Source organism: Anarrhichthys ocellatus, unplaced genomic scaffold, assembly GCF_004355925.1.
Source record: "Anarrhichthys ocellatus isolate YVR2014 unplaced genomic scaffold, GSC_Weel_1.0 scaffold11, whole genome shotgun sequence".
In the NCBI taxonomy this organism is placed as follows: domain Eukaryota; kingdom Metazoa; phylum Chordata; class Actinopteri; order Perciformes; family Anarhichadidae; genus Anarrhichthys; species Anarrhichthys ocellatus.
The window spans coordinates 8,588,636-8,608,537 of record NW_022280041.1 but is presented as its reverse complement, the minus strand read 5'-3'; the positions used below and the strand labels follow the sequence as shown (position 1 = coordinate 8,608,537).

The following is a 19,902-nucleotide window of genomic DNA, read 5'->3' as shown; positions in this document are numbered from 1 at the left end:
CGGAGGAAGACGCTAATGAGCGCGGACCTGACGCGCGTGATATCAGGTTTGCGCGAGAGTCGTCGAGGTTCAAATACACGACATCGGAATACAAGGACGGCGAGGGTGACTGTCACTATTTAACTTTGTTTGGCCGTGGTTTGCACCTTGCATTGAGTCTCCGTTGACGTCATATACCAACATCCCCCACCCACCTCCCCATCTATACACCTGAGCACACGCACAGGCGCGAGTCTCCCCTGTGGAGATAGACGCACACTCAGGCACGCATCCAACTCCAACTGGTATTTATTGAGTCTGGTTTGATGTCTTGAAGGCACACACCAAATATGTTTTCACAAAAGCCGCAAATTCACAATTATTTCAGTGTTGTAATTGTTTTATTTGGAACAGAGAGATATCCATTAAACATTTTTTTTAAATTAATTTATTCATTTTTGTGCAGAGTTGAGTGCAGTCAATGATGATGGGATGACTGTTTGAATTATGGGAAATCTGATGGGATGTGTACCCTGTCGCTCACAGAGGAGTGGTGCAGTTAAGATGTCCTGAAACGTACAAACACAAACTGGTTCAGATTTTGTTATTGCTTTCTATCCACATGTGAAATTTCTACAGTACAAGATACTGACCCTCGCCTGCTGAAGGACTGGTCAGAAGGGTAACGGGTCGTCCGTGGGGATATGCGGCCCCCCCCGTCCAACTGGTGGGCTGAGAGGAGAAAGTTGACGGACCCTGGAGCCTTTCTTGTTGTGTGTACCGATGTGGTCCTGAAGCCAAATGTCGTATAACCTCTCAGGAAGGACGGGTGATATTGTTAAAGACCAACCTCGCTGTATGTTCCCGTTTATAGACCTGGCTGAGCAGGCTTGATGAGTCTCAAAACAACTGCACTTGGTCTTCAATTACACATTAATTAATTCACTGTTTCCTTCCGCTGAGGAAATGTAATTATCTCTATTATGTCACCAGTTGTTAACATGCCGGAGTCTTTAGCCACAGGTCATTCTTTAAATAAATAGTGGAGGATTTATTTTTAAAAAAATCTGAAAACAAGGCTGGAAAATGAGCCAGACCACATTGATATATGCTAACATTTGATTACTTGCTTCTCTAAACTAAGACTATATATCAAAATGTTTCTTCAAGGGTAAAACACTTCTTGATGAGCTTAAAGGATATTAGCAGTGACAGGCAGGTAGAGGATGTCTGTCTCGGTGCGGATGATGATGTCCTGGGAGACATTTGTCTTTGGCTCCGCCTCTCCTGCTTGGACCGTACACATGGCAAACAGCTGAACCTGCAGGTCAACATGCAAGCCTGCAGGCACCTGGACAGACATACAGCACACTGCGTATGTAGTTTTTCCAACACTTACGTGGGAGATGATAACTTCTCCTCACTGAATTTAAACATGCATTTAACTATTTCATCCAGCGGGGAACTTACAGGCCCAGGGTTGTAGATGACCCGGAGGCCTGTAGCAGGAGGAGGCTGTTTCACGAGGAACCTTGCAGCGAGAGAGAGATCGAAAACAAACCACCAATAGTTACAGCTCATAGTTTTGGACTTGAAGGTGACCCATAAATCGCCTGCACCCATCCACAGAACTCTTTTCTTTGTTTCCATTATTTCCTGGTTTCAAAGCCTACATTTGCCTGTGCATTTATGTATCCACACCTTCATCCGTCCACATTCTGGTGTCTTACCTGCAGGTGTCGACACCCACATTCTTCATCACCACAGAAATGGCAGAGGAGGTGCCCTCCTGCAGTGTGCCAAAGTCAACACGGGACGGGAGCAGCTGGAATCCCCTCGCTATGACACTGGGATCAGTCAGAGAAATAGTTCGACACTTCCTCCTCACCGGCTCTTCCACTGCCAGGAACTGGAATAGGCGATGCAGACGAAGTGATGAATGCATGTGCGAACAGAATGTGTGCGATAGAGTGGTAGAGAGAGAGAGAAGCATGTGTACGGGAAACCGTGTTTTTTAAAATTGTAGGATTACAGGATACAGTGGTATTTCACCACCTCTAGATGTCACTTTAGGACACTATTTAATAATCATAGATAACGTGTCAAACCAAGGAAAATGTTAACAGTATACAGAACTACCACCTTTAGACAGAAAGCTCAAATAGATCTAAGTTTTTAGATAATAGTATGATGTGAATGTTTGGCTACCTGCTGATTTGGTACGCTGCAAGGTTTAGAGCCGAGGATCGAGGTTGGTAGTCGGACTTTAGTCCTCCTGGGCTTTCCAGTCACATCCACCTGCACTGACTTACATTGCCCAGTTGAACCCCTCAGACTGCTTTCACCTGGCACAGACATACACACACAAAGACACCGTCATTCATCCATTCATGCCGTTGAAAGTGCTCAGCGGGCTTAACCTGCATAACAACCAACTTGGAAGTTAAATCAATGTGAATCACATACAGCCTCAAACGAGCCAGAAAAGTAGGTTTTCTTTAGTATCGTGGGTCTTTCCACCATGCCGCCCAGAAATGGGACAGGTTAATGTACTCACTTGCCTGATGGTGCTTTAAATAGAAACCAGACTATGCCCTCAAAATGTCCCTGCAATATTCAGATGTAGTTCCTGATTAGGGAACTCATTTTAATATAAAACGACAGAGGAAGGTGGGGAACAAACCGGCAGTCTGAGGCGTGGGGTTGGTCGGCCTTTTTTCAAGCATCCGGTCACTTCTTCCTGCATGGCTAAGAGCAAAACAACTGGAGATGTCAGGATGTGTTGCATGAGCAAATGTAAACATCATTTAGACAAGCCAAATCAAACAAATAAATAGTTCTTAGCATCCTCTTTATTACCTTGCCGATTGAGAGGGTGTTGGGTTTAAGGGTCGTGGGGCTGCAGTTGCAAACACAAACACGGTATATTATATAGTTTGCATGTTATTGAATCAACAGTTAGCGGTTTTTATGCACCCCTACAGTTGCTTTAAGAGTTCCTGTCCATTTGTCCCCAGGTTTGTCAGTATGGATTCCCAACAGGACGCCTTTAAAATGGAGTTTCCTTGACAATATAATAACTTACTTTTCTCTTGTGGAGCATCTTTCAGGAAAGCCTCAGTGCTGCCTGACTTGGGGAACGGAGGGAGATCCATGGATAAACTCCTCATGTCTGGCATTTGGTGCTCTCGCAGAGTCTGGAAAACAAGCAACAGTGCTGTGTCTCCTTCTGTACATTTTATATGTAATGTCAGAAATGGTGAATCAACGTGGGCTATAATGTTGTTTTTTTACAATGATGCTGACTAAATAATTTAAGAAAATGTATCTAAATATATGTATAGTAAATTGAAGAGACCACATACAGTACCTGGTATAATGGAACATTTTCTGGGTGGAAAAAAGGGACAACGGACTTCTTCCTCAGAGCCTCTCTATTAGCCTGCTCTTCACATTTCTCCTGTCTGAGGCACACAAATAAATGATAAGTTGACGGCTACTAGTGCAAATGTACATGTAGCCGTGGTAGTACCATCATTTCCCACTATTCTCCTTTATCCAAACCTTTTAGTCGGACTGCAGAAGCTGCTGTATTTTCACTCCAAATAATTCAAACGAGAATCACTGCATCCATACAAAGACATGACAGCGAAAAATCCATTTACACAATTAACTCACACCAATGTGAGTAACAAATGTGTAGGTTTTCGGTCAGGATGCAGGGAACACGTCCCCCTCAATATTTAATAGACATGCATTTGTAAATAAACTCCCCCCAACAAAAGACACAATAGAGAACAGAAGGGTAAATCATGCCTACACGTGTGCTGACTCAGCAGGGAGAAGTTGATCTACGCGAGAGTAAATATATGAAAGCAATACAGAATGCCTGAGAGCCTTACTGCATTATATTACCTCCCCCATCATGAATTATCACCTGTCGCCTGAATTCTGTATATTCCTTTACATAAATTGGTGCATAAAAATTCACCAGATTGCAGGAAATTAAGTGTTTGACGCTCAAAAGGGAGGACCCCCAGAGCCCCCCCTTTAATGTATGTCCCCATCGCTACTAAAAACAAACCCTACACCCTTGCTAGTGAGTATAACTCATCAAACACTTAGTTCAAATGTTATCTTGGTGCAATAAAAGGCATCAGTAAAACTAATTGTCGCTACTTATGAAGGTACTTAATGTCAAGAGGAGACGTTTGGTCTTCACACACAATCACAAAACGGTGCGAGAACCTACGTATATTTACCTGTGCTGTGTCAGCCTTTCAGTCCACTTTGACTCCTTTCCATTAGTACAACTGGATAAGAGAATAGTGTATTATACAAATACATGACAGTGTTTAGAGAGCGTTAACATCATCTGTTCATGCATGCCATTTTAATCTCCCAACCTGTCACTCGCTGCTCTGGCTGTGTCTTCTGAAACATCCGACTGCTCAATTGGGTCTCCAACTCCTTGGCTGTACAGATTGGCTAAGTCCACTGTGGATGCATACAGAAGGAATTGGAAGAGATTCACTTTAGGCGAAGTGTTCTGAGCCCGTAACACAAAACCAAAACTAAAATGACATGAACTACTGTGCTCAACTCTAACAACGAAATACTTAACTTTAAACCTCCACTATTATCTTCATTCAGTAAAACAGAAATCAACCAATTCATTGCATGTTAATTGAGTATCTGATACGTCATCCAGCCCTCCAACACACCATTATTTATTTCCACAAAAAGTGACTGGAAACATTCCCACAAACTGATTCAATTTGAATTTTTTCACTAATTAAAAACAATCACAACTAGGTAGATATGCTTAATTAGTTAAAATTAAATAAAGGAAACCAGGGAACTGCAAATGGAACTTTAATTTCAGTAGACTCGTAACTGGACACATTGTTCAAACACAGCCTACAAAACTACAAAAAGCAGTCACCCACCTGAAGTCCTCCAGTCAAAGATGTGACCTGCATCCTCTTCTTCAGCAAAAGACTTTAAAGTACAACATTAATAATTAACATTAATACTGTACACAATGATTGTATTTGTTATTTGTAGAGTTTTCTATTTCAGTATGCAGTGGGGAAAGCCCCTTCTATTAACATCTTCTTGCCTGTTGTACGATACCAGTCAAAGTAAAGGCATCTGGTAATATACCAATTGTGCATTATACTGTGTGTGTGTGTGTGTGTACTCACCAGGACCAGATTGAGCAGATCACTGGCATGAACAGTCTCCTCCTCAGTGCGAGGGTCTTTGAATTCCATCTCCTCTGATCGCTGCTCCCTCACCATCAAACTCTCAATGTATTCCTGCAATCAAATCAAAAGGCAACTTTCAACATTTGTCAATATCCTGCAAAATGTGATGTCATGCTCAAAAGCAGACTACACGACACAAGCGACACAACTTTCACAGCAGAAGTATCGCAACATGTTTCAGGGCCAACAATCACATTACCGCAACAATTGAGGTCTCGTTACATGTCGTGCTGGTTTTAAATACGGGCTGCTTCAGTATTTAAAAAACAGAGCTGTAATACGTGGGTTTGTTTTTACCTTCAGTCGTGTGTCGACAGTATTTTTGAGTGGAGCGGTGAATGGTCGGTGCTGGTACAGTTCCCTCACCTCCAGGACTTTAGGGCAGCTTCTGAGAGGTTGCCGCTGTGCTGCAGAACCAGCGGACCCATCTCTCAGAGTCAAACCTCGTCCCATGTCAGCACCAAACGGAGGACCTGGGCTCTTCTTCTGGAATAGAGAGAAAGTGCAGAGGGTAGAAAAACGTCAGCGTTTGGCCCCGAGTGTACTTGTACGACATGTGTATTTGTTCACACCTGTACCTCTATTCTAGGGAAGTCATGCCAGCTGCGGTTTCTGAGGTTGGGCGGGGTAATGTCAGGGTTCTGTTTCCCTAGCAGCCACTGGGACCACACGCTCTGGTGGCTGGGCTTCAACATGGTGATGCCAAACTCATCTGAAACAGTCAAAAATGTCACATAGAGATTCAGATGGCTTTCCCTGCCTTTGCTCCTCCTTTGAAAGACATTTGAGAGAGAACAATGCGCTCAAATGGAACATTGTTAGTTGAAATATGGCTAGATCAAATAATAAAACTGTTGCAATTATTATTATTATTGGTTGAGTGTTAGTTTTCTTGATTTGGGAGATAATCAACAGTGCACCTTGTGCGTCTGGCAGTGGTTCCTTCAGCAGGGCTATGGTTGGGTCAGAATAGGCCTGGTAAAGCAGTTCCTCTACAGTTTGAGAGCTCAGTAGTTCAGTACCTGAGCCATCCTCATGCACCACAAACAGCCTGGAACACAAGATGATGTTTACAGGGCTGCTGCGACGTTGCCAGCTAAAAACGCCATGCAAAGTTCATGTTTAAATATTGTCTCAAAACTGCTGACTTTGTATTCATGCAAAACACATTCTATTTTGTACATACAGCAACTATAAGAGAGAAATAAAAAGTGGAATAATGGATAGAGGCCCACCTGGGAGAATGTTCTCTGTGTTTTACATTAATCTTGACCATTTCTCTGTCCTCCTCCTCTGGCTGCTCCTCATCCTGTTTAAGAGTGCTCGGAGCAGGGCTACAGTTCAACACAGATAACTGTCCATCTTCCATCACCTGTGACACACACACACACACACACACGTCTCTATGAGGCCTTGCTTCTCTGAGACTATGAAGGACTGTCTCTTTAAATTCTCGATGTTTCTCAGTGCTCGCCACAAACACGTAAAACACCAACCCTTCTTATAATTCAAACCTGGAAGTGGTTGCCATCGGGGTCTGTAACGTCACAGGCCACTATGTCTGCATGACTCATGGTGTAGCTTCCTGGTCGGTTTGTGGGAGTGCAACCTTTTGGACTTGGGGTTACAAGTGGGTCAGACGAGTACACACACTTGCCATCACTTTCGATATGTAGGAGCCCCGCACTGGATGGAAACACCTTGGATGCACAGGGATACACACACACACATTTGTATTAATCTACACATTACTTAAAAAACTGACTTTTGCTGTGAACCACCCACCTGATAGGCTCCTTGGTTGTTCCCACTGACGACAGTTCCATCAGCTAAAAGGACGTGAGCCGTGTGTCGCTCTGGGTACATCACCACTGTGGGGAAGCCGTCGCTCTCCACCAACACCACTCGCTCCTTGGTAGATGTGCTTGCACATGGACTCCTCTCAGCATTCTCAGCCACAGTTTCTCCTGCAAACACGCTCTCCTCACCATTCTCACCGCTTTCTCTTTCATCGCACACATGCTCACACTCACGGAACTCTGCACGAGCGTGTCCAGCACCCTCGTTGTCACGCGCTTTCCCTGCGCTGTCCCCGCTAATCTCCTCTCCACTGTCACAAGTATGCCGGAAGTGCACGGCCTCGTTCTTGCTGTCCGCACAGCGCGTGACACACACACACTCAGTGCAGCCGCACGCACATTCAGAAGTTGATTTAAGGGTCACACTCTCAGGCTGCTCCCCTGGAAAGTTAACAGACACACAGGTCAGATCAAATAATTCAATTCAATTTAAAGATTAAGATGTTTGCACTACATTACTACATGTTCAGATAGGACTGTCTGATTGCTGTATGTGCATGGGAGCCAAGTATTTAATGTGTATGCACTGTATGCTGGTCACCTGTGTGAAGCAGTATATGTTGCGGTGTGCTTGGTGGTCTGTCTTTGCAGAGACTGGTGATCCTGGTTCCGTCTGCATGTTCTACACTCAGAGATCCGTCTGTGTTCTGGACAGAAACCACCAGATCCTCTCGGCTCAGCATCACCTGACACAGCGACACATGCCAAGATAAAGCCGGCTGGTTAACTCCCAGCGATAACACGCACAATTTTTGAGACTCTATCACAAACCTATTGAAAAATATTGAAACGTTGACATCAAAATAACATTGTCAAATTCATTGTGAAACACCAAAAAACAACTTGAATAACACTACAGTGGAGACAACTGGTAACCCGTTGACTGTCAGGAGTAATACTGCGCTCTTACCTCATGGGTGATGGGGTCTGTAGTCTTGAAGACGAGAAGAGGCGTGGTGGGTATGTGTTTGTGTGTGGTCCCCACGGTGTGGATGCGAGCTCCAGATGGAGTCGTAGTTAACCAACACCCGCTCTGATTATCAGGCTCCTTCTCTAAGCTCTGCTCTGTTTAGACACAACATACAAAGACAGCAATGCTTACTTGTCCTCACAGCAGGGGGCTCATCGTGTTCATTAGATGGTGTTTTGTATTCGCTGGTGCTGCACTCTAACCTTTGCTGTTGTCCTCAGTTTCTTGAGAGGTGTTTTCCTCCTCAACCTCAGAGTCAGGAACCCACACCGGACCAGAATCCTGGCTGAAACTGACCGAGCCATCTGCAAACAGAACCTGCAGCACACGTGTGATTTTGTGTGCCATAAGAGTGAGTAAGAAGTCATTAACTTGCTGGAATCTGAGCCTTTATGTATGAACATGTGTGGACAGAATGTTTACCTCTGTGGACCCGTCTCTCATGTGTCGGATCACAGCTCCCTGGCATGTGACAATGCGGGACAGTTCCTTGGAGAGCGAAGGGTCCTGAAGCTGCCCTACAGCTCCCCTACCATGAAGAGGAAAGCCCTGTTTCACCAACATACCCTGCTCTTCTGAGGACACTCCTGGACACACAAACACACAGAACTTACGTAATAAATGTTTGAGAATGAGTCATACATGGGAATATAGCAGTTATGGAATACCATGCTCAAATATCAAAGAGGGCACATTCAAAGTCCTCTTCTGCCAAAGTGTGTGAGCAGGTAAATCTGTGAGTGTGGGAGATGTTATTCTCCCCTCACAGCAGCACATGAAGCTTTGTAAAACTGCACTCGGGAAGACACACATACACCTGTGGATGAGTGTGTACATATCTTCCTGCCAAAGTGGATCACTGACCTTGTGCATCTTCTCTTAGAAATTGCAGCAGCAGGCCATTAGGAACAGACAGGTTGAGACTGTTGAATGGACTTGATATCAATGCTGGCTGGCCTTCACACACCTTAGACTGCACACAATCCTACACAGAAAAATGAACATGTACATACTGTATGAGCAATGCACTAATAACAGTAATATAATCATCACAAGTATAAGATAAAACTACATCCCAATCCATACAACAAATGATGTGCAATAAAGTGGAATAACAGGAAAAAAGTATTGACTATTATTACTGAAATGTGTCTAATACTTGGTGGAGAAACCTTTGCTTGAGTATTCGTTTCCCCCGCTGCATTCTTTTGTGCATCCATGTCCGTATGTGGAACCTGGGACTCTGGAGGTCTGGTGAGGCTGGCTGGGGCCTCTGGGGCCAATAGCGCCGTTTCCTGGGGACCCACTAGAACATCCCAAAACAGAACCAAAGTAAAGATGCCTGCACTGTGAAGAAATGTAAATATTGTTTGATCCACACATAAGAAGAAGCATATTCAGAGAACTGAGATGGAACAGTGTATAAGCATATTCAACCTGTTTTCCAAATATAAGTAAAGATTGAAAGAATTAAAAACAAATTAAAATTCACAAAGGCTAAAATATTATGTGGTATGAATGCAAAACCTCTGTATTCTCCCGCGGGACCATAGAAACTGTATGAAAGGTGGATTCCATTGTCCAAAACTGCTGAGAGGGAGCCCTGCTTCACTCTTTTCATCTCCACAGGCTCCGACACTGAAACACACACACACACACACACACACACACACACACACACACACACACACACACACACACACACACACACACACACACACGGGTGTAACGATTCTCAGAATCCATGGTTCGGTTCATGTCTCAGGTTTTTTGGTGTTTTTCTGAGACGGAACCGTGAGGGAAGTCTCAGGTTATCTTTGTTTCTTCATTAGTTTTAAGTATTATCTATTTAATGACGTAAACATTTGCAAGAATGGATAAAAAGAATACTAAAATTACAAAACAGGCCCTCTGGGCACAGGGTGTTTGGGCTGGATAATATAGAGGAAATCAAATATCACAACATTTTTATATCCATATTCCAACAATACTGTAGGGTTGACTGTTGGTGCTTTCACAAAACATTTCACAATGAGATTTTAGATAATCATCTGTAATATGGATATAATGAATAAGTGGGTCGAGGCAAATAACATAGCAGGTAGAACAGTTACATCACTTTACTGTAATGCAACCTTTAACATCAGCAAAAAACAATAGATATCTAGTCTTACATCTCAATATTGATATTATATTAATATATTGGCCTGTTGCTTAATGTCTGTAGCATCGTTAACATTCAAATCTTCTCTTCTACCATTGGTTTCATTATCTTGGGGCTGAGGGAGAGGATTTGCCGGATCAACAACAACGTGATTGATGTGGGTGTAGAAATGGTGGCCATCCTTCTTCACCGCCACTTTCACTAGGCTGGAACCTGGAGTGACAACAGTACAGAATGCATGGGCTTATGTGGGGAAAAACCCCACTAGGCATCAGTGAGGAATAACTGAGGCACACTTTGCTTTTCATGCACAGTCTCACTTACAGTGACCGCCTTTCCCAATTACGCAGCACAGCAGATATATGCAGATTTTGATCATTTTCTACAACCGTATCTTTGTCTGAATTACCTTCAACATAGCTGACATTCTCCACAGTGATGTGTCCTCCGTCTGAAGGGAAAAGGTACTGGCAACGACCTGACACATGGATCAACCTTCCATCCATGCTGTAGCCTGTGAAACCCTTCATGTCGCACACAGACACACAAAGTGTGAGTATGATCATTTTTCAGCATCCCTCTTTGATTGGATGTGCAGGTATTAACTCCTACACGGACCTTTAGACACCCTAATTGGTGGTATTGGAAACTAAATACCGTCAGACAGAACTAAAACAAGAATAAAATGTATTAATGGTTTTGTGTGTATGCCCTCACATCGAAGGGCTCCTCTGTCGGATGCAGGTCTTTGTTTTCCTCCACAGGGAGTGCTGAGCTTGCGGCCGTCTCTGTTCTGCTCTTCTTGCCACAAGACAAAGTAGACTTCCCCCTTTGTTGCTTGCTTTTCGGTCTATTCTCCTTCTTTGATTTCTTGGCAATCTCCTCCTTTAGGTGCTCTTGCTCCAACTTCCAGGCCTGTAACATCATGCACACATTAATATACACACTGAACCATCGCTGGGTGTAGCTCCTGCACGAGGTCAGCTAAGATAAGCTACAGCCCCCACCCACCATCTAAGGATAAGTAGTTATAGATGATGGTTGGATGCAGCTCTTTAAATCCTGCTTAGGTACGAGATTCTGTAACTACTGATGAGGAATATCTCCACAGCTCTTTGAGGAAACTAAATCACCACGTAAGAGGGGGTCAGGTTTAATTTAGCCGTCTCAGCAGATTTCTGTAAAGGGTCTAAAGAGTTACTGCATTACTGCTGAAAGGCCAGAACAAAGCAAACCGTGAAGGCAAATGTTCATGTGTTCTACTGACTTTAAGAGAGCCTTTTTTGATGACTGGCTCCAGAATGTCCTCCTCTGCAGAATCCGTCGCCTTTTCTTCTAGTCCAGGAACAAAACAAACACTGTAACTGTATGGTGGGAAGTATAGTGACATTGATGAGAGATTTTTGTTGACAAGCTACCTTTTAGAGCCTCAGCAGGGCTGAGATCTCTGAGTTGCATTGCCTCTCTCTTTAATTCTTCCTCTTTAGTCCAATCTGAAATGGTATCTGCCACGTGCTCCAAATAATTCCTATCCGAAGATAACAATAACATTTGAAGTCTATGTAACATTCTACACATACACTATTCCATTAGTCAGATTATACGGTGTATATGCTAAGGACTGATGAAAAAAAAGTCTTATTTTGCTTTCTCATATATCAAAAAAGCAGATTACTATTCATGTCCTGTGAGAAGAAAACGCCGGAAAATGTGGACTTGCACTCTGACCTGAACTTGACATCCGTGTGAAGCCGGGCTACATCCCAGAACTCCTTGCACTGGCGATAAGGGCTCATTGGATTGTGACAAAAGATGTACAGGATGTTGTTATGACTTCCTCTGAAAGTGTCCAAGCAGCGGTATTCTTCTGAGGCTAACTGGAGTACCTGCAAATAAAATAAAATTGAATTTGTATGTGCAAAATTGAAAGTACATGAAAAATGCGAGGGGGTTTTCAATTCAACAAATTGCGTTTTTTGGGTGGAATAACATTGCCATGGTGTTTTAACCTTGAAAGACAAGATTAGACAGGTCACCTGTGGGAAGATGGAGGCACTGTGGTGTTCAGTGTAGTGCCAGTCAAACAGAGATCTCAGCCGACTGCTCTGAATGTCATGCAAGTCCAGCTGGCAACACGCCCTCCCTCTGATCTGCTAGAGAAAAATCAACATGCAACCTTATTAGGAGAAGAATCTGAACAAATGTTCATTATGTTTTTATTGGAGCACAAAGAAATGTGAGTAGTTACAGTAGTATGAACAAACAATACCTCTGTGAGATCTTCAGTGAGAAACATCGGCCCTACAGTTGAGAGAAGCAATCAAGTTTCTTAAGTCAGTTGCATTGTGTAATATACTATATGCGAGCCAAAGACAGTCAGAGTAATTTAATTAATCATGGTAGAAACAGACCTTTAGTCTGTAGGTTCTCACGCTGCTGTTTAGCGTAGAACAGTGGGTTGTCCCAGGGGATTATTGTGGGTGTCTGTTGCTGTGCTGGGTACAGTGGTCCCAGTGGTCCAGGAGCATTCTGCAGTACACCGTTTGGGTCCAGCCTGGTCAGGGGCATACTCTCAAACACACTCTGATGAATCAAACGCTCCACCTCCAGCCATGACACAATATCTGCAGGATTTCATAACATTATGATAATATAAAACTCTGACATAGAGCAACGAGTCCATTGACATCAGCCATGAAAATATTGAGTAGCTGCTCTCTGACCATCGGTGCAGTAGTGTTGCAGCTGCTGTTTGATTGCCATCCAGCAGGAGTTGCTGTCTCTCGGCCGAGCTACAGACTGGATCAGCTCCCACACTGGAGACCCCCTCATCATGGACAGCTCCACCTCTGCTGGATCAAAACCCTGGACCGCCTATGAGGGACACATGTACACACACACACACTCACACACACACACACACACACACACACACACACACACACACACACACACATTTCTAATAACAATAAGGTCAGAATGAGGCCGAGACTACATAAACTATACAGACTATTTGGAACCATAATGGCAAATTCCACATGGACAATATAAATTAATAATTTATACACAACAAATCTACTTGCATTGATATCCCTTAAGCGCATTGCCATCTCATCATGGTGTCTGATGACCAGAGGGTGCTCAGACTTCATCTGCGTCTCCTCTACTCCAAACTTCTCCTCTAGCTTCTAACAAAAAAAGAGAATAGATCAGAGACAAATGAGTGTGTCCGAACACTCCGGAGTCATTAAAGTGCACACACACATTACACACACCACACCTCCTTTTTGGAGACAAGACAGATGAGTGAAAGAAAGGAAAATATATCATACAACATAACTTGTCCTAGTAACAGCAGTTGTCTCAGTCAGAAGGTTTCAGTTTCTGTCATAATCCATCATTGTAAGTTTATTTTTATCTCTCCTGTCACATCTGTCAGATCACTTTTTATTAAACTCAAAGGGACACTTTTATGTCCTTATAATGTTGGTGCTGATATATTCAGCACTCATATTGGACTGTCAAATTTAACTTCACTTGGTAAAGTTGCTAACTAACCAACTAAAGCATTTGTAAAATGTAAATCAACTTCTATTGTCTCAGAGCACACAGTGAAACGTAACCTCTGCATTTATCCAATCCCAGTATTCGGAGCAGAGGGGGAGCCTTGCTCAACGGCACATATGCAGCGCCCAGGAGGCAAACTTAACACCTCTCCAGCTACCAGTCCATGCTCAATACTTGGTCTCTGTGGGGACCTGAACCGGCGACCCTCTGCTGACCAAGCCAAGTCTCCAAGGACTACTGCTGCCCTCTAGTGTTGTATAATAAAACGTAAAAAAAGCAAAGCAAAGACAGAGCCGACCCACTTCCTCTCACATGCTCGCTCCAAGTGCATGAAGGCGAGTACTACCCCCCCCCCCTGCAAGGCAAAACTTTGACCACTGAACTGAACTTAATTTTTAGTACATGTATTTTTTTGGGTCGCCTACCTGCATAGTTCCACTGTACCTTCTTGTGTTCTTCATTCTGTGTTGTTGTCAGCAGACTATTTAACATGTGGCTTCTCTCCGCGTTTGTGTGTACGAGAGGCAGGAAGCTTTGGAGCATGAAGCTGACCAGCTGATAGTCTAACCCGAGGTCGTTGTGAGGTTTGGCCTCAGCCACGCAGGACAGGGTGGACACAGACGGCTCTGTTGAAATCACCACCTAAACACACAAATCCACAGACGGGGGGGGGAAGATTGCTCATGTCACACACAGATAATGAGGGACCACCTTCAAACATTAAATCATGGTCTGACCACACACTGCACAACACACAGACCTGTTCCAGCATACAGTGCATGATCAGAGGCACAGAGCAGGCTTCGGGGGGAACCAGGTCCAGGAGGCTGCAATAGTAACGCATGTCCACATCTGTAGAGAGAGGAGGCTGCTGGGCCTCTGTCCACAAAGGAGAGAAGGGAGGTTTGTCATCCTAGTCGTGAATATCTAATAAAAAATAAAAAAAACACACACAAGCATGTGCTAAAGATACATGAAAAAAGAAGGTTATACCTTGGTCTGTTGGCCTTTGTTCCCACACTGGTTTCATTTTGGAGCGTGGAGTCAGGAGCGGAAGGGTCGGCACAACCTGGCACAAATACACAACAAAGTAATACTTTTTCCATCGATATCCAGCCACATAATTACTGTTCAATGGGTACCGTGGAGGTCCACTTTAAATTCCGCTGGTTGAGACGGCCAATAAAGGCATGATTCAAGTTAAAGAATCAGGCTCCAGAGAGGGCATGCTGTTTAATTGGTTTGTTTATTTGTGTCAGTGTGTGTGTGTTTACAGTACGTGTGTGTGTGGTGTGGTCTCTCGGATGCACAGGATCTCTCAGTTGACTACATTTTTTTTTATTTGTCCACAAGGGGGTGCTCAAGGACTCTGTAAAGGCCTTAACGCTGACCTTTTGAACACTGAAAATAACCAGCAGATTAATCGATAATGAAAATACACCTTATTTGCAGCCCTGTTGTTAAGTTTTACTGCATGCATGTATATGTGTACCTCTGCAGACTGTGGATCCAACCCAACAACAGTAGGTATACTGATGAGATTTATGTTGTTCAGGTAGTGCTGATGTTGCCTGCGCCAGTCCAGACAGTCATAGATGAGCTTGGCAACGCCCTCAAAGATTCGGCTCCCCATCTCCAGCTGGACACACAGATTAGGATTCATATTCAAAATCAAATCACAAAAAAAAAAAAATGTGAAACTGACTGATAAGCAAACACAAAGAGGGCAGAGACCTTGAGAAAGACGGACAGAGAGGGACCTTGAGAATGATCAAAAAAGGGAATAGCAGGCTTCATGACAATAGATCCACGAGACAAAACATCTGTCAACTCACCTCAGCCTCCTGTGTGTGGAGGGGAGGCCCAAGATCTGGGACGATGTAGCTGAGCTGAACTGCATCATGGAGCTTGGAGTTTGGTGGCCCGCTGTCCAAAATTGCTCTCAGACCTGACCAGAATAGATCCAACTTCATGGCCTGCTCAGCCTGCTCTACACTGCCATGAACCTCTGCTTCTGACACACACAAAGGAGAAGATACTGTAATGTTGATAACAACATATAAATAAAGTGTATGCCGGGGAGTTTGAGTACATGTAAAAGCTATTACATTGTTTTGATGGACCGCATACTGAGGCCCCTTTACCTGCATCCAGAGACAGAGAGGTCCTCCGACTCTGCCCATCGGCCTCACAGGGGTGTTGTTCCTGCTGCTGTCCGTCAGACGTTTGCGTGTGCTCAGAACACAGTTTAATGACATTGGCTACATGTACACCGATGGCATCAAGCGCCCCGATCAGCTGGGGCTGGTAGAAGCCCAGCAGCAAGATGTAGTGTTGAGGACCATCCTGTGGTTCGTCATCTGTGGCCCAGACGTACACAACACAACACACAGGGTGAGTTATTGCTCTCTCTCACACACGAACACACAATTTGAGTTTTTTTTACCAATGCACTTCGGTGGGTCAAAATCATCCCTGCGTTTGAGCTTGGTCTTCTCCTTAGAAGGTGGCACAGGTGAATGCAGAGTCTTTCCCTTTTTGTCAGAGACCTTGGCCCCTCCTTTGTTATTGCTGGCAGATTGACGACCGCTCTTTGACTTCTCCTCCTCAGCCTTAAACAGGTGTGGACAAAAAGGAATAAAATTGCACAAAAGCAAACCCTGATAAAATCAGATTAACCTCTCCTCTATTTAGCTCTGGGGGGGAAATCCGCTCCAGTTCAACACTGTCACTAAACGAACACAAAGAATCACATTTAATGAAGAATCACTGACCTGCTCGGCTCTCCTCCTCTGCTGATCATTGGCTTTGATGTGTAGCAGCTGGAACTTCAGTATTTTTGCCATCAAGTCACAAGCAATTTCCTCTCCTGCATCCAGCAGCACCTTAGCAGACTCTGTAACCTACACGAAGACACACAATGCACACGAAGGACAAAGGCTTTCGTATAGACAATCAGAGCAGACTGACACACAACGCATCAGAAACCCTCATTGACAAGCCTACCTCATAGAACGTGGGGATGTCATCGGGTCTTTTTGCTTTGGGATTCCCCAGTTCATTGATCTGTAACGAGGTCGGACAGGAGAACATTTTCATTTGAAAAAAATACAAGGTGTTAGAGTTGCACTAACAGCATTTTCGGTACCTCATTCAGTAGATCAGATGACTACAAATGATGTATTGAGTATTCATTCAATTAGCCATTCATTATATCGTCAATACAGTGAGAAGAGCGACCAAATACGATTATTATTTAATAAAATCTAAGAAACAGATAATTGTGGAATACTGAATATATAGTATGGAGATGTAGAGTGGAATTTGGAACTAATGATTGTAGAAGAAAATGTGACAATTTTAATTTATTTTCTGTTTAAACAAGAGCTCAAAGATGTGAAAGCTGCATAGACACACAACGGGTTAGACGTAACAATAATGTCAGGAAGTAAAGTGACATTTTTTTATCAACCTGACAAAATTACGTTCTTGTGGGAAGAAAAGAAAAGAAAAGGCAACAATGTAACTTCTTTACATTCTAATAGAATGTAAAGAAGTTACAGTGTATAGAATGATTCTATTGAAGTTATTCCTTTTTTAAATGTTTTAGACGAGTCACTAATCACTTTAAAATAGTGATTATAGCTGCTTACATTTGGTTACATTGCTATTTGCTGTCATTGAAAATAAAATGATTAAATAACAATGTATGTATAGGCTACTTGTATTGTTTAAAATAATGTCAGCAGGGAATGTTGGCCCTTGGGCATTTTCACATTATCAAATCTGGCCCTCTTTGAAAAAAGTTTGGACACCCCTGGGTTAGAGCGATAACAACATAATGACAGTGCCAAGTTCAGTTTATTTCATATGAATTAGTAAACTACATTAGTTTTCAGTTTAGTAACAAGTCAAGTACCGCAGTGACAGCATGTAGAGCTCAATACAGATACAGGAGACACTTTTAATAAAAAAAACTTGAACCAAACTCAGAATACCTTTGTAAGGGTGCTGTCATAGGTCAAAAGGTTGAAGAGTTTGCGTGTTGGTTTGTGTACAGCCAAAGACAGACCCTGGGTCAGTTCCTCATCCTCTGGACGTCCCCCAACCACCAAAGACACACAGGCCTGCCATGACTCCTAAACGGCGTTAAAAACCAGGATAATGATGAAATATACTAACACACGTTCACCATTCAAGTCAATAACCACAGGTGGCATCGATTTCCACCTAATAACTAACACTTCCGGTTCGGACTTCTTACCTTCACAATAAAAGCTCAATTGTTTACCATTTTCAATGCAATTTCTAATTATATATTATGGTAGTGACATTATAGACGGTACTAAAATTGTCTTAAAAAGCAGTTTGGAGGATATGCTACCCATTTTAAAACTTTATTCTCGCTAACGTTAACTGAAATGAAGATTAAACATAAAGTTACACCGAAGAAAGAAGTCAGCTAGATACCAAACCTCCTCAAACTGAGCTCTGGTGAGACCAGCCTCCCAGTTCTTGTTGAAAACAGTGGGCTTCTTGGCTGAGCCCCTTCTAGCTGCTTTTGGTGGCATTGACACTCAGTGACGACAGCCTACATCAAAAAGAACACACAGAACAGCGAAAATACTCTTAAAGTTATCCGAGCAAACACCAAATGAAGGAAGTTAAAACTACGTCTGGTGCTTGTGTTGCCCCTGGCAACCGCATCCACACCAGCGTCAAGTTTCCCAAAGTGACTTCCTGTAAACTTTCAAAACAAAAGCATTTCGCTTTAAATTGTCAAAAAAAGTAAAACACATTTAAATGATCTATAGTAAAATGATTTCACTTTTTCTTTTCTTTTTTTGGATACGGAATATCCCTCATCAACAATTGAATAATTTAGTTTAAATATAAATCCATTTTTGTAGGCAACATATTAAGTATTTATCTTTCTCCACTAGATGGCAGTGTAATCTCCGGTCTGTGTGAGACTGAAATTATCATGGGCCGAAATATTTATCCCCAAATAATAACAGTTTGCACATCATTTCACTATTTCACTATTTCATATAAATTGTAATTATTGTCTATCCATATCATAGTACACTGTGCAGCCATTCCATAAGGGAATAATCAATACATTGCAACCATTTGGAATCCAAAAATGAACCTTTTCTACTTGTTCCAGTCATTGAATGAATTGCACTTGAGACACAACACTTTGAATGACATTATGAAAGACAGTTGGTCTGATTTCGGTGCCAGAATAAGTGAAAAAAAAAAGACAGAAAACATCCTAAGAATGGCATTTTGGAACACATAGGCCTACACTTCGGTGCCATTTTATCTGCAGAATGAATGATAAAAGTGTTGATCCACAAGATGAGCCAAACAAGAAGAAGGAGGTTAAATCATGGCAACACCAAGAAGAAGAGCCTCTAATTCTACTTTGATATACTGTGTTAATCTTAAGTAGAAGTTAAATCAATTTTGAACCGTAATGATGCATGCATTATGACACTAGATTTAACCTTGACCAGGTTTTATTCAAAGAGAGGAACATTTTGAATGCTAATTAGGTGAATACTGAAGTGGAATGAATATAAAGAGCTACTGTATTAAATTAATGATAATGAAGAGAGAAGTGTGAAAGGGGTCGTGGCCACTTCACCACTCCCACACACTCTCACCACTCAGGCAACAATTAAATGAGTGACAACATATCTTACTTATCATAATTTGTATTTTCATTTATTAGGTTTGCAATTATAATTTAGTTATTGAAATGGAAAAGAAAACTGTGTTTGGGAAAGACTTTAATTTTACATTTTAATGGAAAAAGAAAAAAAAGAAAACCTGGTCAGTCACCCTAAAGCATTTCCTCTTTTACTTTCAGAGTCTCTTTGCAACCCAGCTGAAAGATTGACACCAGAGATGCACTCTAACATCAATCGTCAAACTAGCTGCTCATTTTATGTTCTCCTGAGGGGTTCGTCTTGGCACATACATTTACTACAGTAGTTACGTAATATATTCCATTTGTTTGATAGAAGCTTTTCTGGACTGTGCAGAGCTGTCTCAATGAGGTCTATTTGAGCAAGGAAAAACGCT

At 42.7% G+C, this 19,902-nt stretch overlaps 1 protein-coding gene across 7 annotated transcripts; it reads right to left on the bottom strand.

Moving 5' to 3' along the window:
* Positions 1-383: 383 nt before the first annotated feature.
* Positions 384-18,478, bottom strand: spag17 (sperm associated antigen 17). 7 transcript variants are annotated; one of them, XM_031850933.1, is made up of 49 exons: positions 18,285-18,478; positions 17,808-17,948; positions 16,816-16,875; positions 16,584-16,712; positions 16,256-16,421; positions 15,954-16,169; positions 15,645-15,823; positions 15,302-15,448; positions 14,803-14,878; positions 14,570-14,688; positions 14,254-14,451; positions 13,326-13,430; positions 12,966-13,116; positions 12,654-12,866; positions 12,512-12,543; positions 12,279-12,395; positions 11,971-12,128; positions 11,661-11,770; positions 11,510-11,577; positions 10,960-11,157; positions 10,652-10,766; positions 10,336-10,455; positions 9,606-9,716; positions 9,251-9,384; positions 8,943-9,063; positions 8,502-8,665; positions 8,282-8,396; positions 8,019-8,173; positions 7,650-7,794; positions 7,035-7,489; positions 6,764-6,949; positions 6,485-6,621; positions 6,170-6,300; positions 5,828-5,961; positions 5,547-5,735; positions 5,187-5,300; positions 4,929-4,980; positions 4,386-4,476; positions 4,242-4,292; positions 3,350-3,443; positions 3,065-3,176; positions 2,839-2,878; positions 2,663-2,727; positions 2,188-2,324; positions 1,710-1,888; positions 1,450-1,510; positions 1,183-1,330; positions 633-808; positions 384-548 (listed from the first exon to the last, which is right to left on the bottom strand). In XM_031850933.1, exons 1-48 carry the CDS (start codon positions 18,378-18,380, stop codon positions 654-656), a joined length of 6,390 nt encoding a protein of 2,129 aa, XP_031706793.1. In that variant the 5' UTR covers positions 18,381-18,478; the 3' UTR covers positions 384-548; positions 633-653. The 7 variants fall into 7 exon arrangements, with proteins under 7 accessions (XP_031706793.1, XP_031706799.1, XP_031706798.1 ...); XM_031850939.1 differs by having other exon boundaries at positions 5,616-5,735; XM_031850938.1 differs by having other exon boundaries at positions 5,547-5,732.
* Between the last annotated feature and the right edge of the window lie 1,424 nt (positions 18,479-19,902).

Bases quoted from the DNA above. Each gene is read 5' to 3' on its own strand.
- spag17 (XM_031850933.1), bottom strand. From the start codon at position 18,380: ATGCCACCAAAAGCAGCTAGAAGGGGCTCAGCCAAGAAGCCCACTGTT. The intron at 5,736-5,827 runs GTACAGGTGTGA...TCTCTATTCCAG, and splicing joins ATGACTTCCCTAGAATAGAG to AAGAAGAGCCCAGGTCCTCC. The intron at 1,889-2,187 runs GTAGCCAAACAT...CGCCTATTCCAG, and splicing joins GCAGCGTACCAAATCAGCAG to TTCCTGGCAGTGGAAGAGCC.